Source organism: Leptodactylus fuscus, chromosome 3, assembly GCF_031893055.1.
Source record: "Leptodactylus fuscus isolate aLepFus1 chromosome 3, aLepFus1.hap2, whole genome shotgun sequence".
Taxonomy (NCBI): Eukaryota; Metazoa; Chordata; class Amphibia; order Anura; family Leptodactylidae; genus Leptodactylus; species Leptodactylus fuscus.
The window spans coordinates 163,383,899-163,410,542 of NC_134267.1; the positions used below are offsets into that span (position 1 = coordinate 163,383,899).

Consider the following 26,644-nt stretch of genomic DNA (forward strand, 5'->3'; position numbering starts at 1 on the left):
ATTATTTGCACTCCACCCACATAGTAATTTTTTAGTTTCTTAATATAATATAATTCCTTTAAAAGATGCAACTTGACCTGAAAAAAGCTATATCTATACCTGCTAAAAATACCTATACAGCTTTGACTGAAAAAGTAAAAATAGGTTATGGCTTTTGTTTACTGGGGTGGAAAAAACCATGAAAAAAACTGAAGTTGTCTCTTCACTGCACTGTGGTTACATGGGTTTGAAGAAACCCTATTCTAGTGATCACACATATATGAAGATACTGTATATAATGGAAAACATTTAATAAAGTAATTGTATTCTTAAAGGGAATTAAATTGCCTTATGGCTGGAGTCCAGTGTTGTGAAAAAGCAGAATTTTACAGTTCCTGCAAAGTGGATGTGATTCTGGCTAATCCCATCCACACATTACAGAAAAAAATCTGCACTAGAAATGCTGCGATGTAAAAAAAAGCTTGTAAATTGTACCTATAGAAGCACTGGCAGTATGGGTATAATAGGGGCAGAAAGTCTGCAGTGGAAAACTCTATGGAATTTCTGTGAAAAATGCCATGGAAAATATGTGATGTGTTTCAATTGCGGTCCTTTTGGCTGCGGCTCGCTATGTGGGCCTTAGCCTAGTGATCTATTGATAGTAAGCAAAAACTGTTTTCAAGGAATTAACATTTCACATGACCACTTTAAAGTGGTTACCTATTCTATCAGCTAGCACCTCCAGTATGGGGGAATAACCCGGCATCCCACAAGTACCTTTGTTTCCATACTATTAACCTTCCCCTAAGGGGCCACACGGTGGCTCAGTGGTTAGCACTGCAGCCTTGCAGCACTGGGTCCTGGTGTTCAAATCCCGCCAAGGGCAAAAAACCATCTGCAAGGAGTTTGTATGTTCTTCCCGTGTTTGCATGGATTTCCATCCCATATTCCCAAAAAAAGACATACTGATAGGGAAAAATGTACATTGTGAGCTCTATGTGGGGCTCACAATCTACATAAAAAAAACAAAAAAACCTTCCCCTTCTTGTGAAGTGTTATGCATAATATAAGGAAAGTAGATGAATATGTATAATGGATTTTTGAATATTTCACTGAGAAATTGCAGTTGGTAACTGACTAGTTATTATTCCAGTATTATGTAATCCTGTAGTGTCTGTCTACATCGTGTGAGTAGCTGGTTAATGCAGAGAGAAGATTTGTGCGCATGCGTGGTGGTATAGTCCATCTGGTGTGTGGGAGAGCTGTCTCTCTACATGGAGATGTTTAATATGAAACAATCCGATCATCCGAGAGCTGAACACCTTTACTATTTATTGCAGCTCATTGCTCATGCTTTCATATTAATTCCTTACATTAAAGGCTATCTGCATTCCATACACTTATCTTAACTATCACCTAATATTTCTTCTAATCCTCAATTCTAGTGTATCCATTGCTTTGTATGAGCACATTGTGTATAGTTATATATGTTATGTGTTCAGTATTAATAGCATATGCCATGTTCTCCTTGGCATATTTTCAACAGGAAAATACATTAACATGAACATCAAAATATTACTTTTTCATGTTTTTACCAGGCAAGGATCCAGATATTTTGGTTGTAGTTAGAGGTTACAATAACAATTATCATATACACTAGAATTTAGCTTGGTTGATTCACAACCTGACTATATACTGTCTGATATTATTTGTAGTAAAAGTAAAGCACCTCTAGTCAAAGCTAAATGCATTCATTCATATGTATGTGGTCATCCTACTCTCACCTGACGGCAGATATTGACCAACCATCCAAGTCACTGTGTGGCTACAGCTTTCTCCCTTCTCCCCATACAGAACATATGCCTGTGCATGTAGAGCATGTATAATGTATAATTATATTATATATAATTAAATAATTGCAAATGACATGATATCTGCTAACTGGCCATACCTGGAAACTTAAAAAGGTTGTTAAGTTGTCCACATCAGGCTACTTAAATGGGTTGTCCAAGTCATTTTTCTTTTAAGTTAATAGGTGCTGCAAATGGGGCCAATAAAATAAAAAAAATATACCCACCTCTCCTTGGTCCTTCTTTTCCACTTTTTCAATGGTGACTTTTTCACAAAGGGCACTTGACTGACTGCACCAATGTGAAGATGTCACCAGTGAAGTCTGTGATTGGCTGCAGTGATCATCTCACACAATCGGGATGTCACAGCTGAGGTGAGCAGGAGGGAGGGAGAGGTGAGTAAGAATATATATATATATATATATATATATATATATATATATATATATATTATTTTATTTTATTGGTCCCATTTGCCAAATCGATAAGATTAAAAAAAAATTACTTGAACAACCCCTTTAATGTTTAACAACAGCCTGTAGCTTGAGTCCTATAGACAAGTTGACAATAGTTTATAAATGTTTAACAGGTTGCTGTTACAGTTACATTTTTGAGGCACATAATGCCTTTTCTTTCATGTTAGTATTTCCTAACATGCGTGGGAAAGAAATATGTATCTTCATATAGATCTATGCTTCTCCATGTCTCTGTGGCTGCAGCATAGTTATATGCAACAAAGCTTGTATTCTGTTTGTAGAGTTTAGGAAGCTCCACTGACAACTCTATTACCATTTTTATACCTGTAGAATTGACACACAGGTAAAATGTAGCTGCGAAGGGTTCAATACCTCTCATATGCACCCAAAACTGCTGAATACCACATACAAATACATTTGTTATTTGCCTTGATCATGACTGCAGCTTTTTAAGAGGAAAAGGCCTAAGCCCGTATTCACATGTCCACATATCACATACCTGGTATCTGACTTTTTTGCAGAAGGCATACGTACCCATTAATTCCAAGGTCTTTATTCAGAAGTCCCTGGGTTTTCTTTGGACCATAGGAAACACGTCCTAGTTTTTTCACTGAGGTTGATACATTGTGGATGCATCACACCAATGAAAGTCTATGAATCTGTGAAAAAAACAGATGTCATGGTATCTGCATGTCATCCATTTTGCACTGACCCAGAGACATACAAAGTATAGAAAGTAAAACAAAAAAGTTGCTCTCCTTTTCTGAGGCTTGAAAACCAGATCAACCACTGACAGCACCCCCTGGCAGCACCCGCATACAGCACACTCTGCTATACAGTGAAATGCTGTTGGTGACTAGCAGGGACATCCAAGAATGCAGATGTGTGAATGAGTCCTTAAGGTTCATATGTAGTAAACCACAAGGCAGAAAAAACTGTGATAATTGTTTATGCTGTTGTTATGGAAAAATCAATCTTTTTGATATGGCAGATAACACAGTAATACAATGAGCAATGTACAATAGGAAATAAAATGATAAACCGATACTCCAATTAGTAACCAACACAACGTCCTCTTCTTTGTTATCCCTCGTTGCTTGGTGCTGAGATTATTGAGAACTGCGCATTCCATTTTCACTGCTTCTCCTGTAATTGGGCTGGAAAACAGAAAACATATATGGGTAAGGCAGAGGAGAGCTCAAAATAGCAATAGTGTCATGTGCACAGTGAATGGTAGTGCTCAGTATATTATTATTATTATTATTATTATGCAGGGCAGGAAATTTGTTAGGTGTAGCTTCAGCCAATAGCTGCAAAGCAGGAAATGATGTCAGAAAATGGAGAAATCGGGTTGATTGTTAACTTCTTCTTTGTAGTCCAGCAATATCAAGCTATTTGTATTGCCTGTGGTGTCAAAGCCATATCGCATGCAAAGAACATTGGAAACTGACATTTCAGGGAGCTGAAATAACAGACCTGATATAATACATGACCCAGGTAAATCTAGTTGACTTATTTTAACATAGTAGCTGGAGTTTCACTTGAAATAATTTATATAAGTATGGAATAGGCCACTTCATCAGATACTGTCTTGAAGCCAAATAGCATTTGGCATTCTGCTACATTCTGGCAGATGTAGAAATCTCTGTTTTATGGTTTAATTTAGCAAATGCATAAGATCTGCATTGTACATACACTTTAATCCAGACAAGTTACCTGTAGGAATTATGCCAAGAATCACAGTATAGTGAAAAGCTCCAGACAACCAATTTTTTCTTAGAATAAATCAATAACCCATTTGCCTCCTTCAGAAAACGTGTTTGTTCTTTAAAGCAAGCCTGGTTATAAATCTCTTCGGCCATTACAGTTTCATTTAGCTGCTTGTCGCAATTCCGCTGTCATTTTTCATACACATCCATAGTTCACTTTAAACATTTAAAGTGCCATAAACTTGAAACATATGAATGTTCCCTGCAAAACTATCTTTTATATTCAAAGCACAAAGGGATTGAAATACTCACTAGAGAGACATTAAACGCAACTTCAATTAACTATGGTGATTTTCAAGATGACTGGGAATCCAGCTGGAAGGAAATATGGACACCATTCAGTTACCCAGGAAAGTAATTGTAGTGTCTTGAAACCGTACGATGTCTGTGCTAGCTACTGTAGAATAGGTATAGTACTTTCACAGGAGCTTCTACTAAGTGCAAGTATGGAGGATAGCACTGCTGACTATAGTGACTGTTCCAAACTTGTATATACAGTAGGGGAAGAGCCCACATGTACTGAAGGTGCTCAGCAGCCATGAAAACTTTAGTGAGCTTTTAGATGTGTAGTAAAAACGTGCTGGTTATTCCTAAAATATTGGCTTTATTTTGTCTTGTGACATAAAAGAGAGGGTATGAGGTACAGGTAATGGTGATAAAATCATATCTAATTTTTCCTCTCCCATCCTTCTTTCCTAAACTGACATTCAACTTACAATGTCCCATGAGGCCATTTGCAGCTCACAGATATATCAAATTACATAGAGGTCTATGGATAAGAGAGATGGAGTAGTGAGCAGAAGTTTAGTGAGAGCAGAGAGTATTAGATACAGATAGAAGCTGCTGTAGCTAAATAATAAGTTTCTCTCTCAACCCAAGTACTGTATTGTCATCTGGATTGGTCCGTACTTTTCTATATAATCCTGCTGATACCAGAAAGTGAAAAAGTCTGGGGAAAGATTCTCCTCCACTTTCTGTATGCAAGGTATGTTGGACATCATAGCAGCTAGGCTTCACACACTAGCGCTAAAATAACTGGGAATTAGAGATAAAGTATGCAGAGGGAAAACTGCTAAGCATGCAGAATACAAGTCATATAATGACTAGAAATAGTATTGCTCCTCATATACAGACAATGTAATATTGATTTATGCAAAAGTTAAAATGTTAGGTTTTCATTAAAGGGGCTCTATCATAGGGAAAAGTCATTTTTAACTAAACATATACTTGTATAGCCTTTAGAAGGGCTATTCCACACATACCTTTTGTATGTTAATCCCCTCAGCAGTTTTTGAATGAGCCCGTTTTTATGGGGCATATGCTATTTAGCTTCCAGCAAGCACAGGAAGTCTCAGTGAGCACTGTCTCTCTGCTGTGTGTGAGAGCAGGGAGATGAGTCATGAGCAGCAGAAGCCTGTGCTGTACATACAGCAGAGAGAGACAGTGCTCGCTGAGACTTCCAGGGTGCACTCTGGAGGCTAATTAGCATATGTATAAAAACAGGCTCATTTAAAAACTACTGAGGGGAGTAACATGCAAAAGGTATGTGTGGAATAGCCTTTCTAAAGCCCATGCAAGTATTTGTTTAGTTAAAAATTACTTTTCCAAACGATAGAGCCCCTTTCAGTGTATATTTCATGGTTACATAATCCACAAACCATAGTTTCAGTATATTAAGGCAATTAAGAATAAATATTGTACTCCAAATACCCATATACTGGTAGTAATCACAACCTGGTACATCTGCGACCCACATACATTCCACTGGTGCGCAGAGAACCGGCGGTTACCCGTACAGTGAAGATTTGGTCAGAGGGAAGTGTCGAGTCTCTAAAGGACTGTTTTAATATAACTCTATGAGAAGTATTTCAAGACTCATTTCCAGAGGACATTGAGGGACTCACACATTGCATAACACACTACATTAATTTCTGTGTGGACAGCACGGTACCAACTAGGAAGGTGAGGTGTTTCTCCAATAACAAACCATGGATCAACTCTGAGATTAAAACTCTTCTTAAGGAGAAAAAGCGAATTTTTAGGTCTGGGGACAAAAATGGCCTGGGGGCGGTGCAGAAACAACTAAGACAACTGATCAGAAAATGGAAAGCCAACTACAGGCGGAAGATGGAACTACAGATGGGGGAGGGTAGAGTCTCAAAGGTCTGGGACAGCCTGAAGGTGATATCCGGACACAAACAAAAGGCAACTCATCAGATAGGAGGAGACAGGAAGTGGCTTAATGAGCTTAATCTATTCTTCAATAGATTCGACTCCAAACCAACTCCCCCCTCACAAGCAACCCCCCTCCCCTCACACACCAAGACCCAACCCCCACCGACTGGAAGTAAATTGCAATCCAAATGTCTGATCCTCAAGGAGTCTCTGGTGTGTCGGGAAATTAAGAGAATTAAGGCAGACAAGGCCGGTGGGCCCGATGGGATAAGCGCAAGAGTTCTTAAAATGTGCAGTGACCAGCTGTGTGGTATTATTACGCACATGTACAATATGAGTCTAAAGCTAGGAGTGGTACCTCAACTGTGGAAAACATCTTGTGTGGTACCAGTCCCAAAGAAACCCAACCCGATGGACTACAATGACTACCGACCCGTAGCACTGACATCCCACCTGATGAAGGTCCTAGAGAGACTGGTCCTGACACACCTACGCCCCCTAGTGAGCTCCGCTCTGGACCCCCTCCAGTTTGCCTACCGGCTGGGCATTGAGGTAGATGACGCAATCATCCACCTTCTTCATAGAGCTCTCTCACCTGGAGAAACCAGGGAACACTGTGAGAATAATGTTCTTTGATTTCTCCAGTGCGTTCAACACCATTCAGCCAGAGCTACTGAGGGAGAAGCTGAACCTTGGTGGAGTGGACCACCACCTGTCCAACTGGATCCTAGACTACCTGACAAACCGCCCTCAGTATGTGAGAGCCCAGGACTGTGTGTCTGACACTGTGATCTGTAGTACGGGGGCACCACAAGGTACAGTTCTTGCCCCATTTCTCTTCACACTGTACACTGCTGACTTTAGGCACAACTCCTCCAGCTGTTACTTACAGAAGTACTCCGATGACTCTGCTATAGTCGGCCTTATCACTGATGGCGACGATAGGGAATACAGAGACTTAAATCGGGATTTTGTTGAATGGTGCCAGCAGAACCAGCTCAGGATTAATGCTGGGAAGACCAAGGAGATGGTGGTGGACTTTAGTAAATGGAGAGGTGCTCCGACCCCGGTGGAGATCCAGGGGACATGCATTGAGATAGTCAGGACCTATAAGTATCTGGGTGTGCTCCTCAATAATAAACTAGACTGGGCTGATCACCTGGAGGCGCTGCACAGAAAGGCCCACAACAGACTCTACCTGCTCAGGAGGCTGAGGGCCTTCGGAGTCCAGGGGACACTTCTTAGGGCCTTCTTTAACTCTGTGGTTGCCTCAGCCATCTTTTTCGGTGTGGCCTGCTGGGGGAGCAGTATATCAACCAGGGACAGAAATAGACTTGACAGGCTGATCAGGAGGGCCAGCTCTGTCCTGGGGAGCCCCTTGGACCCAGTACAGGTGGTGGGTGACAGAAGGATACTGTCTGTGGTGACCTCCATGCGGGAGAACAAATCCCACCCCATGTATGGGACCCTGATGGGACTTGGCAGCACTGTAAGTAACCGTCTGCTTCACCCCAAGTGTGAGAAGGAGCGCTATCGCAAGTCCTTCCTTCCAACCGCGACCAGGCTGTATAATCTACATCAGACCAAGCGAAGATCACTCCACACAGAGAACTAATGATTATGAATGTCCTCCTTCTTTCTTCTCTGTTCCTAAGCTGCTATGGACTCCTAGCATATCTTTCTCAGCATATGTGTGCCTACGTCTGTAATATATTACTGTGTATTATCATGTATCTGTATTACTATGCAGCTGTAACATACTGAAATTTCCCCACTGTGGGACTATTAAAGGATTATCTTATCTTAATCCATAGCTTATGAAACATTCTTACCTTCTATAATAGTGTTGTCTGTATAAACCATAACCATGGCACCCCATAGCAGAAGTGGGGCATCAAATCACCTTGACCAACCTGAGCAGCAAGTTCAGAAGGAGTATTTGACTAGTTTGATATCCATTGTCCTGTGTTTTTTCCTAATACACATGAATTATGTATGAAGTGTTGTCAGAGTGTATGAGCAGTGCACAAAATCATGTTACAACATAGAGGTAACATACATTGTACATACATTAACTTGCAATTTTATTTGGTGTAACTTGTGCCCCTTTTGGGATTTGTTTTCTCAATGGGTTTTATTTATGAGGTATTTGTGCCTTTTCCCAGAAGTTTTTCTTCTCTTGCCACTTTTGTTTTTCTCAATGTATTTATACCTTATACCTATTTAAAAAGGTGCAAAAAAGGTGGAAATGCACTCCTGTACATGGGTAGCTTAAGAAGCTTGTCACACAACATTGGAACAACAATTCCACATGGTACATTTTGCGCAAAATGTATTATTCAAGTGTACCATTTAAGAAACATAGCCACAAAGTGCACAAGGCCAAAAAAAATTGCACCTTTTGCTGCTCTTGGAGATAAACAACAACACAGAGACAAGGGAGAAAAAAATGTTTGAGTTGGGTGTCTCTGGGCTATCTATCTGGGTTGATATGTTGGATACTGGTGAGAGAGTCCCTTTACAAATAGATCAGTTGCCTATGTTACCATTACTGCTGGTTAGAGACATGCACTACACATCCTGCCAAGCATACAACACTGATTTTTTTGAGAAATGGCCTTTTAATTAATGGCCTTTTCTTATTATGATAAATTTTGGCTAAAAAAATCAAGGGGAGACAACACAATAATGACACCCAGCCCTCAGGACCAAAGGCATAACTTGATGCTCATAGGCTCCTTTGCAAAATTCACCTAGTGCCATTGTGAATATTTTATGTGGCAGAAGGACCTTAGAGGGGTCCAGGGTCAGGTAGCAACTGCCCCTTCTACTGCACCCCTATAGCTATGCCTCTGCACACGACCCCTAATTATTACACATTGATGATCCCAAGAATAGCTGTTAATTGCTTCCCTATTACAAGATGTCATATAACAGTTGCCTGCTACCTGACAGGTAGAACAATATGCAAGTACCTACAGCACTAAGCACAGAGCCCACATAGACGACAGCAGGACTTTGTAGTCAGCCTCCTATGTAGTAGTGCCCCAGTAGATAAATGAAAGGGGTTGTACGGGATAAAATAATACTTCTAAACTATTCTAAACACCTCCCTACTGGCATAATTTCTAACTTACTCACTTTACATAAAATCTATATTTACCTAGAATGCCTAAGCGGTCATATGACTGCCTCACGGCGGGTTCACATCTGCACCCATGTCCACTTTAGCCAATCCTGCTGGGTTTCCGTCTTCTGCCCTGAGAAACTGGACAAAGGATGGAAACCTGTCAGTCAGTTTTCAAACCCATTCACTTGAATGGGTTTGCAAAGTGACCGCCCGTGAGCATTTTGTGCCTCTCCGCGGCAAAACCAGCTTTTTTTTAACTGGACACAAAGTCCTGCATGTCCGACTTTGTGTCCGGTTAAAAAACCGGTTTCGCCGTGGACAGGCAGAAAACTCTCATGGGTGGTCACTTTACAAACCCATTCAAGTAAATGGGTTTGAAAACTGACAGCCGGGTTTCCGACCCCTGTCCAATTTCTCTGGGCAGAAAATGGAAACCGGCAGGATTGCCTAAAGTGGACCCGGCACAGGTGTGGACTCGCCCTCATGTACATTTTCTGATTTTCAGGTGACACTCCATTCCCCGATTTTCCGGAAACAGAATGTCAACAATACTAACCCCCCCATTCCACCCCATCATACTTACAGTACCTGTCTTCTTGTTCAGATCTTCTGGGCATGGGAGATCATTTCCTTATACGGGGCCAGCTCCTCCTCTTGTCATCTGACGGTGTCTGAGCAATAGTGCCAGAGCGTACTATGCAGGTGTGGAAGGACAGCAGATGGAAGGAAATGATCTCGTGTGTCCAGAAGATCCGGACAGGAATACAGGTAAGTATGATGGGTGAGGAGGTTGAGCTGAGTTAGTTAGGAAGGGATAGTAGTTGGTGGGCTAGTTAGGGAGACAGGGAGGAGGTGTGAGGGAGTGACAGAGGGGAGAGAGAGTTAGAGGGGATGTAGTGTGAGTTACCTCTGAGTGAAGAGAAATGCATTATGATAGTTGAAGGATAAAAGAAACAAGAAGCTACACCAAGTAAACAAATGCAGGGGATGTCAGAAGCTCCCAGATAAACCCAGAAATCACTCAAAACACTGCTTAAGGTATTTGAATGCACTACTTAACCCACTGATAGCATTAACAGACATTTTTTTATTAAAAAATGCCCAGAAAACCTGCAAAATACTTTTCATGCTCCAGATTTTTTCTTAGTGAAAAGTGAAACTTCACTTTAAGCAAAGTAATAGCGAACTTGGCATAAATCGTGGAAGTTGAAGCCTATTTGTGTCACATTGTACAACATCTGCTACTGACATGACATAAGTATTTATTTAATAGGAGCAACTGTTGCTTTAGGCAGAAAAATCCTGGAAATACTATGTTTTGTCATTCTGTTCTTATGGCTTATTCACCGGAATTAATATGTCATGTTAACCACTCTGTAGCAGTTTCTTGACCATTCGGGAGGTCGAATGACTGTGTGACAACACTTGCCAGGAAGGCTTGTTGAAAAGACTTCACCCTGACAGCGTATGAATATACCTTTCTATTAAGCTGTAAAGAAAGACACATTTAGGAATTGCAGATCAAGAATTGAACCTGGCAGTTAATTAAAACAACCTTGTGTGCCGACTCGGCATGGCCCATTGTAAATACAATTATTGTACAGTATTCTATGTTTTCTGTTGCTTTCATTTACACTGCTCTGATGTGCCAAAACCTAATTACTCTTATTTTACTCTAATTATCCGTTTTGGTTTCTGCATTATTTTAGTCCCTCAATTACGAGCATCTGTAGAATTCTGCAGCTGCAATTAACAGCTTCATCACCATTATTAAGATCAGTGCGAGATATCAAGCAATGAAAAAGAAGCCACTGCCAGATAATGGCGTCAATAGCTGGATTTGACATGTAGCACACAATAAACATATTGATATTATGTGAATGTCTAATTGATTTGTGATAACTGTTTATTATGTATTTGACTAATTATTTCTACTGAACAAAGAGATCAGAAAGGTCAGACTTGTACACAGAATTTAGATACGTTTTTCCCCAAGGCATTTTTACACTTGATTTATAAATCCAAAAATGTGGCAGGCAGAAGAGCAATAATAATAATAATAATAATAATAATAATAATATTACTGATAATAATATTAATAATAATAATAATAATAATACATTTTATTTATATAGCGCCAACCTATTCCACAGCACTGTACATATTCCGCAGAAGATTCCTGTTAGTAACATATGAACATCTCTACAAAACATTTTTTCCACACTGTTTGTCATTGAGGTTTTGTTGTTTTGCTTTTTCTCTGCCCCCCCCCCCCATATATTCAATATACAGGGAAAACAATTGCAATTCAGCAACTAAAATTAACGCTCTCTACTCCGCATCTCCAAAGTAGCCAAGTACGCTGCATTTCCACATCATGGGGCCTTAGTCTTACCTTATATTCATATGAGTGCATTAACATCACTGACTATTCTGATGACCAAAATTTTGATTGATGGTCTGTTGTAACAGACCATCAAAATATAAATCATACCCAATTTTTATTTTTATTACTCCATATATTGTAATGTATGAAGGGTCCGCGAAACGGGCACAAAACTGACTATGAAAAATGAACACTTTGCACCACAGTTGTGTGAATCTAGGTTTAGGCTAGATGCACAAGACCGAGGTCCATGAAAAGCATTCATTTTGCACAGATCCCCCATACACATCATATTTCATTAATAAGATATATTACAAAGTTTACTATTTTTATCCGTACTATTCAATTATGAAAAGTTGTTTATATACTTAAGACCTCCTGCACACTGTGTGCCATCCGTGGTTTTCACTGACCCATACATTGAAAATGAATTGACAGAGCCGTCAGTACGGACAGGTATAGGACCTGCTCCACATTTTGTGGCTCTTCAATGTGGCCCAGACACAGAGTCGCAAAAACAATGGCTGTGTATATGGGCCCATTGAAATATATGGGTCCGTATTTTCAATTATAGTTGCAGATAAAAAATACTGTTGTATAAATAAGGTCTTAGCATTAAAAAAAACAGTAGGGATTCTTTGCAATAAAACTCAGTGACTGACATAAATAAAAGATATGAAAGAAGGGAACTGTTTGCTTGTAGGTGACCAAGTAAACAATGACGGTTGTCCTGTAGCCTATAAAATGGCTGACTATAGTATCAACTTCCTGTCTGCAGCTGCAGTGAGAAAAGCAGAACTGAAGGATAAACTGCTGTCTTAATATGTTAATTTTTGTGCAAAGAAGGGCAACAGTATTAATTTGTATAATTTGGGCACTAATGGATATTGAAATTGTTGCAAAGGGCCAAACAATCTCTGTAATTTACAGCCCAGAGGCAAAATCCTATATATTCATGAGCAGATCAAAGTCTGTGAGTTCCGGCAATGTAAATGAGAAAGTAAAATCAATAACTACAAATCTTAAGCATTACCAGTCCCAATGACCCCTGATAATCAATGACCATTTAATACCTCTGTGAGACTAAAGCAGCAATATATTGGTGGGTCCTTGAAGGCCTATATATTTATGCAAGCAACAAGCAAATTCCTGGAAGTACCAATCCTGTAAACCAGCTGTGTTAAGCAAATCAAAGTAATATTATTATTTTTTAATTACTGGTGTGACCAATAAATATCAGACACATTCATTTGTATATATGTGGATCACACTCTCCTATAAATCTCACCTCCACAGTTTTATAGCTTTCTTGGATATGCTAAGAAAAAGGATATTACATCAAAATAATATGTTGGGTGTAAACTGTGCCACATAGTCTAAAACAGAGAAATCTTTGTATATTTAAAGTCTACCTAACATTTATGCAAATTGTAAGGGAATTGCTAGAGGAGCAATTCCCGAGTAGCTGCTGGTGAACCCAGGGAGGAGGGGAACAACAAGATAGTGAGCCTTAAGCTGAATCTTCCCCTGTTTCTGCCTATTTGCCTCACTTCCCTAGGCGAAAGAAGACAACTGGGTGACAGACCCTTTTTAGATATAAGTGATGACACAGAATATAGAAAAGACAAACAACAACTAAAGGGAGATCAGCTAACCAAGAGGTTGATACTAGTTGAGCAGCCAGAAGCGTAAGTTGAGGGAGTGCAGAGGGTGAAGCCGCACTGGGGCCCAGGAGCTTAGGGGGCCCATAAGCACTGGCATCAGTATTAAGATTGCAGCTTCCATCTAACCACCCTAACCACGCTAAGGTTGATTAAACTCCTTAGCACCCATAACAATCACTATTAAGAATGCCTTGTAGGGATAAGGTAGGGAGCCCCAGAGAAAAGATTGCATCGGAGCCCACAAAACTTTACTTATGCCACTGCAAGCAGTACAGAATCAAAGGCCGAGAGAATAGTCAAAGGTAAAACCAGAAGTCTACAATATGTATAGAAATAACAAGCAGCAGAGTACATAGCCAGCACACACAAGGCAACAGCAAGCGCCAAGATGAATGTGAGCAAACAATAAAGAGGGAGGAAGAACCTACCTCACACTTGATAGGAAGATAGGCTGTCAATCACACAGGTAAGGCTAAGATTAACTATTAGAGGAGCAGAGGGAAACCAAGGTGAAGGAGATGTCAGAGAGGACCAAAGATTAAGGAAGATCACCGCGCTCAGCCAAATGTCAAAATAGGTAATCTTTATTTGAGTTGAAGAAACACTATGCGTTTCGGGCACATCGCCCTTTTTCAAGTGTATAAGATACATCATAAAAATAAAATAAAATACAAAACACAAAAATTGAATGCATCCCAGCGAAATTACCCACTATACAAATAACAAGTGGTGTGCACTTATTATATAGGCACAGATATCCATTATGTCCAATGGATGAGTGAGTATGGTCAATCTTGAATATGGTGCACGTACAGAAAAGAATGGATCTATTGTGATCACATCGACCTGACAGATTAAGAGTCGTGGTTCTACAAAATATGGTTGAAGTAAGAACAAGTCATGATGACATACTAGGTATAGCTGATTCCGCAGTGGGTAAATAAATAATTGTTTAACAGTCACATAATATAGGTTGAAGTGAGAACAAGTCGTGATGACGTACTGGGTATGGTAAATTCCACAGTGGATAGACAATAAATTGTTTAGCAGTCACAACGCCGAAAGGTGCAGGTCTGTGAGCTAGAATGTTCTAGTCCTGCACTATATACAATATGTGGTCATATTCAAAAAGCAGATGTGCTCTAATAATATAAATCCCTATGCCCAATGGGGATCTAGAGAATCCATTAAGTGCTACACAATTTCTTGAGAAAATCATGAGTTTACAGCAGTAAGGAGTAACTTACCTGTCTTGTGTCAAGCTGGATGCTTGCCCAGCCGATGGAAGCAGGTTCTATAAATCTCATTGGTGGCAGTGGATGTCCACGGAGTAAGAGAATGGGTTAGCATTATGGCAAACTGCCACAAGCCTATTCACAGGTCAATAGTACGTGGATGATTGAATTTCCATACTTGTGGAGATAGATGTGAGAAAGAAAGAAAGAAAGAAAGAAAGAAAGAAAGAATATACCATTGCCTAAAAGGAACCAAGAAAAGGGATAATCATAGTTATGCTGTGTTCACACATCAGTATGCCATCCGTCCGTTTGAATTCAGTTTGACACTTCAAAACTGACTAATGCACATACTGATTGTATACTGACACCTTTTTATGCTGATACCAAATGTTCTCTGTCCCCTAGAGGACAGATAAGGGGATTAAAAGTAGCAATTGTAAACAGAGTAGAGATAAGAAGGACATAAGGACATTTATTATATGTCCTTATCTTTACTTTGTTTACAATTTCTACTTTTAATCCCCTTATCTCTCCTCTAGGGACAGCGTTTGCTATCAGCATAAAAAGGTGTCAGTATGTAATCAGTATGTGCATCAGTCCGTTTTGAAGTGTCAAACTGAATTCAAACGGACGGATGGCATACTGATGTGTGAACATACCCTTAGGGTCCCTAAACATGCAAAAAATAAATAAATATCTAGATGCTTGTCAATCAATAAATATACATAATTATGATCCATATAGATGATGCATAAATAATAAGTAAATAATATACAATATATATTACATATAAATAATTGCAAGACAAATAAATAAATGAATATATAAGGAATCAATTAAGGCAGTAAAATCAATTAACACGTATTTAGATAAAATTGAAAATTACAAGTACATCACAATGCTTGTATTAATATTGTAAATAGAAATTTTTGTAACAATATTCAATACTTAATTGGTTTTGTGCGTAAAAAGATTGAACCTTGATCCCAAAGGTCCACAATAAGTATAAGATATGATAAAAAATGAAAAATATATTATAATAAACAAAATCCATAGTATAAAAAAATGTGAAGCTATGGATTAACTTCAAGAGTGAAGATATATAGAACACTAGAGTCAGGAGAAAGGTGGCCCTCTAGAATCGATCAACCGAAGATGTCTTCCAGGGCTTCATTAATGAGTTAATTTTGTAGATCCAGTACATCTCCTTTCTACGTAATGTATTGAATCTATTGGCAGATGAGATAGAGATGTGATCAATTGGAGTGACAGAGAAGTTTGAAAAGGATCCTTCATGGGCTGAGGCCGTGTGTCTGGACACACTATGTTGAATCGGTTAATCACATTAGAGCGATGTTTTGTGAGCCTTTCCCTCAAAGTTCTGATTGTACGTCCTACGTACTGGAGGCCGCACAGACATTCCAAAACATAGATTATAAAATTCGAATGGCAGGATAGATGTGTGCTAGGCAAGGTTTCTCCTGTTGAATTGGTTGTTATACCTTTTGCCCCATTTTTGATGCTTAAACAGCATTTACACTTTTTGTTGTTGCATCGGTAACTTCCTGGTGGTTCAGTCTTGGATAAGTTAGACGGAATTCCCCTGACCCGATCTCGTAGTTTACTTGGGGCCAAAGTACTTTTGAGGGTACAGACCCTTCAAAACGTTAGTCTTGGTTGTTTAGGGATTAGGGATCTGAGAAATTAATCTCCTTGTAGAGTAAACCAATGATTCTTCAAAATTCTTAGGGTGTACACCGTTATAGGTGGTTACGAAGTTAAACCCGTATTCCTCCGAGTTGTTTTTATCTCTGGGTTGGAGGCATTCCCGTTGGCTGAAGCCGGATGCTCGCTCCCTTGCTGCATCCACCAGGCCATTAGGATAATGTTTCTCAATGAACCTATTCGTCAGAACCTCGCTCTGTGTTCTGAAATCTGTGTCGTCTGTACAATTGCGGCTCACTCTTTTATATTGTCCAAAGGGGACAAGGTGGAGGAGATGGGTGTGGTGGAAAATCAATTACAGGTGTGAGAGAATGGCGACAGTGTTCAGACAATACAAAAAGAACCCAAAGCAAGGAATCACAGTTGGACACGCCTTCTGCGCCCCAGCATGTGGCCGGGGGATGGCGCCAAAGCAGGCAGGCAAGGATGTTACACAAACCTTAGATAAATAAATAGTATTGTTTGTGTACATGGAGAATAACATTATTTCTGGCCATTATAAGACTTTTCTGTTTTCTGTACTTTTAGCAGATATCTCTTCTGCAGCATCTATCTGATCTTTTATTTTTATTTTTTTTCTGAGCTGATGGGTTCCATATACTGTAACTATACTGTAATAGTAAGTAGGGGAGAATTAGCTGCATAATTATTTTTGGCTTACTTAGAATAGTTAATTCGGAACCATGTGGGACATATTTAGAGAAGTACTGACCAATATTGATCTGAATAAAGTACTTTGGTTGTGATAGAAACCTGTGTTTCTGCTATTTCACTCTTCCTCTGCTCAACCCTACTCCCTCCATAGACTTCTGTAGATATGTATAACATGTGTCATGCAGAGATGAGCGAACACTGTTCGGATCAGCCGATCCGAACAGCATGCACCCATAGAAATGAATGGCCGGCCGCCGGCAAAGTCAACGTCACAGGTGCTTCCATTCATTTCTATGGGTGCGTGCTGTTCGGATTGGGTGATCCGAACAGTGTTCGCTCATCTCTAATGCAGAGGCGTAATTTGAAGCTCATGGGCCCCAATGCCAAATCTGTAATGGGACCCCTACCTACCTTGTGCTATTTAGAATAGTGGAATATTTTATGTGGTAGAAGGACCTTTAAGGTACTTCAGGGGCCAGGGCCTGGAAGTAATTGCTGCCACTGCACCCACTATAGCTATACCCCTGGTGTCATGTGACCTGCAGTCTTTCTCAAGACTTACTAGAAGAATTATTAAAGTGCAAGCTTAGCAGAGGGAAAGGAGCAGGGAACTAGCTCTACTAATATTTATCACAAATTTTTCTCATAATGATCTGTACTGTTGATTTATACAAATTTATGTTTATTGAAGACAGAAACTTAAAGCAATATATGTTTAACATGGAGTATGCTACATTTTAGTATGACATTTGCTTTAGACATTGGGATGATTGTGATTGTGCTAGAATCCTGCCGGGTTTTTACCTGTTGCATGACTTTTTTAATGGTTGCGCCTAATTTAGTATGTGTGTGCGCCATTTTTGTGATTTCCAATCAATGCGCCGTTTTTTCAAAAGTGACTTCTAATATGAGCTTGGTTCGGAAGTTCCTCAGTGTTCATCTAATTCATTATATGCAACTTTTTAAAAAGTCTGAATTTTTTTTATACGCAAGCATATTTCATTTCTAAATTGACTTTAAAATACACCAAAATCCTTTGTCAACTCCAACCAATGTGTGAAACATTTTGATAAATTTATTGCAAAAAAAACACATTTGCAAAAAACAGCCAAATCAAAAACGGCAAAAAGTGGTGTATTTTTTATATATTTTTTTTAACCCTCATGGTATATATTGTGAGTCTAAACTGTTATCTTTAACCCCTTCCCGACATCTGCTGTACTAGTACAGCGGACGCCGGGTGTTTAACTATGGCGGCAGCCCAGGAGTCCGGTGGCCATCATAGCTGCCGGGTGTCTACTGTTTTACACAGTAGACACCCAGCACTAATGCCTCCGGTCGGTGCCCGGACTGATCGGAGGCATTAACCCCTCCGGCGCCTCGGTCAAAGCTGACCAAGGCACCATTTTCCTGGCGGTACATGGGCGCCGCCATTTTGCTGGTGATCGCCGGCGCCTAGAGCATGCTCCAGGGCCGACATCACATTGACATGACAGCAGGGAGCCTTGTAAAGGCTCCCCGGCCAGTCTGCAGTGATTTTCTTTTGCAGGCTGCTCTATGCAGCCTGCAAAAGAAATGACGATTTTTTTGCAATGTATTCCAATGCATTAGCGTTGTAATGCATTGCTTTAGTGATCAGACCCCCTGGGGTTCAAAACCCTTAGGAGGTCTAATAAATGCAAAAAAAAAAAATGAAAAAGAATATTAAAAAAAAAAGTATCAAAAATTCAAATCACCCCCCTTTTCATAGAAAAAATAGAAAAGTACTTAAATACTGTGCAACACATACATGATACGTATCCATGTGTCCAAAAACGCCCGCTCTACAAATCTATAAAAATATTTTTCCTGTACTGTAAACGCCATAGCGGGAAAAAAAAGTCGAAAGTGCCAAACCGCCATTTTTCACTGTTTTGCCTCTGATAAAAATTTGAATAAAATATGATCAAAGCAAAACCAATTCCCCAAATGGTATATCTAAAAAGTACACCCGGCCCCTAATTCCAAAATCCTTCCTCCAATTAGGATGTGAATACACTTAAATCAAATCTGAGATTCTGCACTTTAAGCCCATATTGACTATATTACTGTATCTTGAGTATGTTTCGGTAAACAGCTAAAATGCCAAAACTTGTGTCACTGTCCAAATATTTCTGGACCTAACTATATATTACTCATATACTGGTATGTTCAGTTAATAAAGTGTACTTAGCTTAGTTAATTAATCAAAATTATTCACAATAAAGCCCAAGGCAGAGATGCAGGCAGCTATCTCCTTTATTTAGGGATGCAGTAGCAGTTTCTCCCGGGCCCTAGACCCTATGGGGGTCCCAAAGGTCCATCAATTATTCTATGGGTTTACTGTACTGTATTCTATGGGTTTACTGTACTGTACTGTACTGTAGTCATGGAGTAGTAAAATATCAATATTTAGTAATAAAATCATGTAAATCAGGAAGCATCACGCAAAATGTGCATTGAGGAACGCATCCACTGAGTCTTAGAAGCTTTTTACCTTTGGTAAGCAGTGACTTTATTTTACATCTTAGGGCTAGTTCACACGGGCATAGAGGGGGTGGAATATGACGCGTAATCCACGTCATAATCCACCCCCTCACAATGGTGGTCTATGGAGACTGCCAGGCTCCTTTTTTCTGTGAGCGGTGCATTGCCGCTCAGGGAAAAAAGAAGCGAGCTGCCATTTCTTCAGGTGGATTCCGCGGCTCATTGAGCCGCGGCGTCCACCTCGCGGCAGCAACCTCTGGAGTCGGCCCATTCATTTCAGCCTACTCCAGAGGGGAAAGCTGCGACTTTCGGAAGCTGTGACAGTCATGGCAGGCAGATTTTGACCCGAGAGTGACACAGCTCCCCGTGTCACTCTCGTTGCCAAAATCCGCCTTTTATCCGCCCCTCGTGTGAACTCAGCCTTAGCATGGTACTTTTGGCAGCAAGTAGTTAATATTATAGGCATGAGGTTTGTGCCTTTGTAGACGATGGGAGTTTTTTGTAATCGTATTGCCCTTAAATTATTACTTTTTCACTGTGAGTTGTTGGATATTTTACATTGAGACCATTTACTGTTATGGTGACTAGAGATGTGCGAGTAGTATTCAATCGAATACCTCCCCTGCATATTTATTGGTGTAAAAAAGCATCAGGGAAGGTGGGAGGGGCATCAAATTTTTACTGCGTTTACCGCGTAGTATTCGACCAATTACACCAATAATACTCGCTCATCTCTAATGGTGACTGTTTATTGTTGCACATGAAACAATGATGGAATTAGTCATAATCCCATACACTTTGCAGGTACTGTATGTGTATGGGTCAACAAAGAGACTGGCAAGGCATGGTATATAATCTAGTCTAATAAGACTTAATATAAGAGTATATATATATAGATATGTACAGTATATCACAATTACTATAAAAGTATAGCTGAAATACTATAAACCATATATTATATTGGGCTAATGCTACCCTATTTATTTTGTAAGAAAAAAAAAGTATTGCTAAAAAATGCACTTTATATAGAATATATTGCTCATGTTTATTGACCAACATTAGACCATTCCTATTATCATGAAATTTAATAAACATAATTTTGAGATGGAAATGTTTATTTAATGCATAGAAGACAGTAGTAAATGATACGAGTGATAAATGGTATTTAATAAGCAATAGTTAAAGAGTGATTGGGTATGTGAGAAGTAATTCTGCTCCCCCGGGCACACGCACAACATTCTGAAGTCCCTGGATACAGTCTTCATAGAATTTTAAGCTGCCTAATTATTTAGCACAGACATCATCATCCCAAATGATCATCATTTTCATCATCGCAAATGAATTTAGCCACATACAATGTTCCATACAGCTATCTATAGGAATTTCATGTATAATAGCAACAAGAATATCTTACATTTACAAAATACATTCACACTCGTAGGAGTGGGCTCAAATAGCTTAAAGCCCCTTTGCAAGGGCATTTACAGGCACCTTGTTTTTGTTTATGTCTCTCTAACAATCTACAATATGAGTATCCCTTATTATAACACATGAGTTTCCATTACTCATAGCTCTCAGACGTTGAAGCCAAATGTCCTTTCTTTCACTCAGGTCATATTTGAAGGGGCCATACAAAGTAAGATAAGGGAATTTGTTTGGCATAACATCTTTAACTTCCCTATGTTGCAGTTATTAATATAATGTTAATAATGAATAAGAGTAATTATTAATATCATTAGTGTTGTGCGTGAGCTGTAAGTTAATTAAACTGGTATGACTTTTATATACAGTATAACCCTTTTATTACAAGTCAGAAAAGCCTCTTGCTTGCTGTAAGTATATTGCGAGTGCATGGGATGGAGCAGGTGAGAGCAGTCAGGAGCAACAACATAAGCAGGGATAATACAGATAACAGCAGAGAATGTAGGAGACACTAAGCTTCTGATAGTGAGCTTTAGCCACACAAGAGGGGGAGGCTCAATAATCCATTTCAGGAAAGCTGCTTTCAGGATGGAGGAAGCTAAGAAGACCTAAAATACCTTTATATCCATACTACAAATTTCATTAGTTATTCTTCTAAATCTGTATAATTTACATATATTATTCATTGCTGTCTTTACTGCAGTTACATTAATATCTGGAAACTCATTTGCCTTGTGCATTAAATACTCAAATTATTATTTCTAATCACACTGTTGTGTTCCTTCTCTTACAGCTTCTTAGTATCCAGACCACTAGAAGAAGAACATATGTAATATCATGAGCTGCTGACTTTATACAAGTCGTGCGCAACTCAACTGAAACCCTATAACACTGAATGTTGGGAGAAACCGCAGTGACCTGTATTTTAGCATACTACACACTTTTTCTAAGAAATTCCTTACATCATGAGTGGTTTTCTTTCTTACCTGGATCCAAGACGGATTCCTTGGGGGGCAACATGGCATGCAATCAATGCGAGAGTTTTACGCACCAAACCAGTAGAGTCCATGCTGGAAGGAACTGCAGGAACATCATCTCATGGGACCAAACTAGCTCGAGTACTGACTACAGTAGACCTGGTTTCACTGGGTGTGGGCAGCTGTGTTGGCACTGGGATGTATGTTGTCTCTGGACTGGTCGCTAAAGAAATGGCAGGACCAGGAGTCATTGTGTCATTTATCATTGCAGCTGTGGCATCCATATTATCTGGTGAGTTGCGTACTCTTATTTCATGCTTTGGATGATCATATTTTTTGAGTATTAAAATATTTCATTTGGTGTGCTCATATATATTCCTGCAACAAATCTGCCTTTTGTGAACCCACCCTAACAAGGATTTTTTTTTACTAATGATATTTATCCCCATTTTAACAGACCAAGAGTGATTATGAGAATATAGATTCATAGGTGCTCCATGTGTATAGACTTGTAGAACACATACTCAAGTCGCTACTGTGTTTTTTCGATGATACTTCTGGAGCAGTTTATCTCCAGCCGTTCACATGTTTGTAGCCCACTGTTCTTGTGATCACTGAGGGTCCCAAACATTGGGCCCTGAATAAACAGATACTTATTCACTATCCTCCTTAATAGTGGTAAATCCCCTTTAACCATGTTACTACAAACCATTACCTTTACCATTTACATTACCAATTGCAATTCTAATGCATGTAATCTTTGAGTCTTAAATGGGACCTTTCACTACCTCCACCAACTTCAGTTCTTAAAACCTTTTGATAAGCACTGATCCACTGATTCTAATACCCTTGGAATTTTTTCTTTAGCCCACACCATTCCCAAGCAATCAGTGCAGTTACTTTTGGTGTCTGATTTGCTACTTAGCCTCTGTACTGTCAGGAGAGTGGTGTCAGGCAGAAGCGGACAGGAGGGAATGGTTCAGAGTTCCAATCAGAGACAGTGTCAGAGTTCAGAATCATAACCATTCCTTGCTCCTGCCTCACAATGCCCAAATAACAGTAGAGAGCCTAAATAGTATATCAGGCACTAAAACCTACACGATTTTCTGTCCCAGAGTCAGTGGAGTGGTGCAAAGAGCTGGAGCAGAGCTGATGGTTCCTCTTTAATATCCTTTAATTGCAAATATGCCTAATGATTGGGGTTTTGTGGGCAGCCTCCAAGCTTCATAAGTAGAAACAGCAACAAATTACAGCACATTGATAAGTTTTGAATACAGTTAAGTCTTGTTTTTTGTTGAAGAGACCAGACTTTATTGGAGGAAATTTTAATTTTTAGATTTATTGTCCATGAGGCTTCAAGGCTACAAAAAGTGAATGCTTCTGTTGGGAAAACTATATAACAAAACCAATGTATCATTAATGTATTGTTTGCCCACATTGTGTTCAGTGTGCTTGGTACGGGTATGTTCACATCTGTTCAGTTATAGACCAGAAAAACGGAAATCCTAGCATGAAAGGATCCATAAAATGACAGATAACAACAGATAGAAAAGATACCCTATATAATTGCTGTTCCTACACTTTACTTTACTCTGTACACTTTTAATACTGTTATGTTTGTAGATAGTACATAGAATGAAGCAATAAATCAATTAACCAGTTGGCAGGAGAATTTCACTCCACCCTTCCTTTCTCCATAGAGCTTTGTGTGTGAGGCTTAATATGGAGACAAATGTAATGAAAACAAGCAGTCACACTGAAGTTAAGTAGCAGGAGAACAGCTTAATAAGTGTTGAAGGAAACAGATCTCCATATTAAGATATATTACAAAGTTTCTAGTTTTCACCTGCACTGCACTTTATGAAAAAATGTTTGGAACCTGAGGCATGCTTTAAAGGGGTTTTCCCATCTCAGTGTAGCAGCGGCTTGTTCTTCTCACTTCCTGTATTTCTCTACCCCCTCCTCCCTCTTGCTGAATGGGACACAGAACACTTATGCAGATCAGATATAATATGCACATGCTTGTACAGAATGGACTCAGTGTTATCTGTGTGCTTACATAGAGAAATAACAGACTCAGCTTTATCAGCAAACTGCAATTAGCCGAACGATTGTCCTGCTGACAAGAGCAGTGAGTAAGTGACGTCACTTGCGCTATAGGTCCGTGGTTATACCAACGCTGTGTAAACAATGGGAGAAATAAGGTCACATAGCAGGCAAACAAAGCAGAATTTCTAAAGCAATATCTTTAGGAAAAGTCTTCAATTTACGTAAGCTACCAGTATAGATAGGATCCTTGAGATGGGACAACCCTTTTAAGCAGTTAATGTCTATGAAGTCTTTCATGGAAATTGTGAAACTGTACTTTATCAGATATTTGTAAGTATGTACAGGGCAATTATGCTATTACATTTTATGAGAAACCATGCATTAATCTATAGGGAGCTAATTTCTATAAGGTGGTGCTAAAGCAAGTTCCTCTTTTCCACCTTTTCCTCTTATTTGTATATTCCTTTACTATACTTAGTAGGGCATGCATGGATGAATTAGCCTCTGTACGTCACATTGGCGTCACCCCAATGAGACATAGCACCTATTCTGACCCACATCTAGATCTCCTACACAGCACAGTCAGCTAGTACCCTGCTGTGATCTGATGAGAGATGATAACTCTGTCTGTGAGACGGAACTCTCTTCTTTTTGGAGGACTTATTCTGGTTTATATATTTGTCACTAGAGCAAGTTCCTCTTTTTCACCAAGGAGGTCCTATTCATATATCCTTGATAAGTTTTAAAAGGGGTCTGAAATGTAATGCATTGAAATGTTAAGTTAATTTAATAATTATAACCAAATTATAGCTATACTGTAATATTTTGTTACAGCTCTTTTAGAAACAGTACCCCAGAGTAAACCACGGGCCATCTGTATTTGGTGACAGAATACTCTGCTTCCACCTTGTCTGTCATTCATTCAGAGTGTCACCTAGGGGTATCAGTGTCATTGCCTCATTAAATATGAAGTACATAGAGTTGAGGTCATAGGCTTTCTTACTAGGAAGTGAATTGAATACTACTCAGTGTCAGAATGTAAGGTCAGTGCTGGACTCTTACTGTTTTCACTATGACCATGTCATAGACTGAAATTGACACACAGAGTAAATAGAGTACAGAAGAAACAAAAGTGATTTAAGTAGAGATGAGCGAACACTAAAATGTTCGAGGTTCGAAATTCGATTCGAACAGCCGCTCACTGTTCGAGTGTTCGAATGGGTTTCGAACCCCATTATAGTCTATGGGGAACATAAACTCGTTAAGGGGGAAACCCAAATTCGTGTCTGGAGGGTCACCAAGTCCACTATGACACCCCAGGAAATGATACCAACACCCTGGAATGACACTGGGACAGCAGGGGAAGCATGTCTGGGGGCATAAAAGTCACTTTATTTCATGGAAATCCCTGTCAGTTTGCGATTTTCGCAAGCTAACTTTTCCCCATAGAAATGCATTGGCCAGTGCTGATTGGCCAGAGTACGGAACTCGACCAATCAGCGCTGGCTCTGCTGGAGGAGGCGGAGTCTAAGATAGCTCCACACCAGTCTCCATTCAGGTCCGACCTTAGACTCCGCCTCCTCCGGCAGAGCCAGCGCTGATTGGCCGAAGGCTGGCCAATGCATTCCTATGCGAATGCAGACTTAGCAGTGCTGAGTCAGTTTTGCTCAACTACACATCTGATGCACACTCGGCACTGCTACATCAGATGTAGCAATCTGATGTAGCAGAGCCGAGGGTGCACTAGAACCCCTGTGCAAACTCAGTTCACGCTAATAGAATGCATTGGCCAGCGCTGATTGGCCAATGCATTCTATTAGCCCGATGAAGTAGAGCTGAATGTGTGTGCTAAGCACACACATTCAGCACTGCTTCATCAAGCCAATACAATGCATTAGCCAGTGCTGATTGGCCAGAGTACGGAATTCGGCCAATCAGCGCTGGCCAATGCATTCTATTAGCCCGATGAAGTAGAGCTGAATGTGTGTGCTAAGCACACACATTCAGCTCTACTTCATCGGGCTAATAGAATGCATTGGCCAGCGCTGATTGGCCAGAGTACGGAACTCGACCAATCAGCGCTGGCTCTGCTGGAGGAGGCGGAGTCTAAGGTCGGACCTGAATGGAGACTGGTGTGGAGCGATCTTAGACTCCGCCTCCTCCAGCAGAGCCAGCGCTGATTGGCCGAATTCCGTACTCTGGCCAATCAGCACTGGCTAATGCATTGTATTGGCGTGATGAAGCAGTGCTGAATGTGTGTGCTTAGCACACACATTCAGCTCTACTTCATCGGGCTAATAGAATGCATTGGCCAGCGCTGATTGGCCGAATTCCGTACTCTGGCCAATCAGTGCTGGCCAATGCATTCTATTAGCTTGATGAAGCAGAGTGTGCACAAGGGTTCAAGCGCACCCTCGGCTCTGATGTAGGAGAGCCGAGGGTGCACTTGAACCCTTGTGCACCCTCAGCTCTGCTACATCAGAGCCGAGGGTGCGCTTGAACCCTTGTGCACACTCTGCTTCATCAAGCTAATAGAATGCATTGGCCAGCGCTGATTGGCCAATGTATTCTATTAGCCTGATGAAGTAGAGCTGAATGTGTGTGCTAAGCACACACATTCAGCTCTACTTCATCGGGCTAATAGA

The 26,644-nt window shown here is 40.0% G+C and overlaps 1 protein-coding gene across 1 annotated transcript in view; it reads left to right on the forward strand.

Annotated features, from left to right (window-relative positions):
• Window positions 1-26,644, forward strand: part of SLC7A14 (solute carrier family 7 member 14) — a 117,955-nt gene that overhangs the window by 48,307 nt on the left and 43,004 nt on the right. The window contains exon 2 of the mRNA XM_075268703.1: window positions 21,767-22,242. Coding sequence (XP_075124804.1) covers window positions 21,939-22,242 — 304 coding nt within the window. The 5' untranslated portion in view covers window positions 21,767-21,938. The remainder of the gene's footprint in view (window positions 1-21,766; window positions 22,243-26,644) is intronic.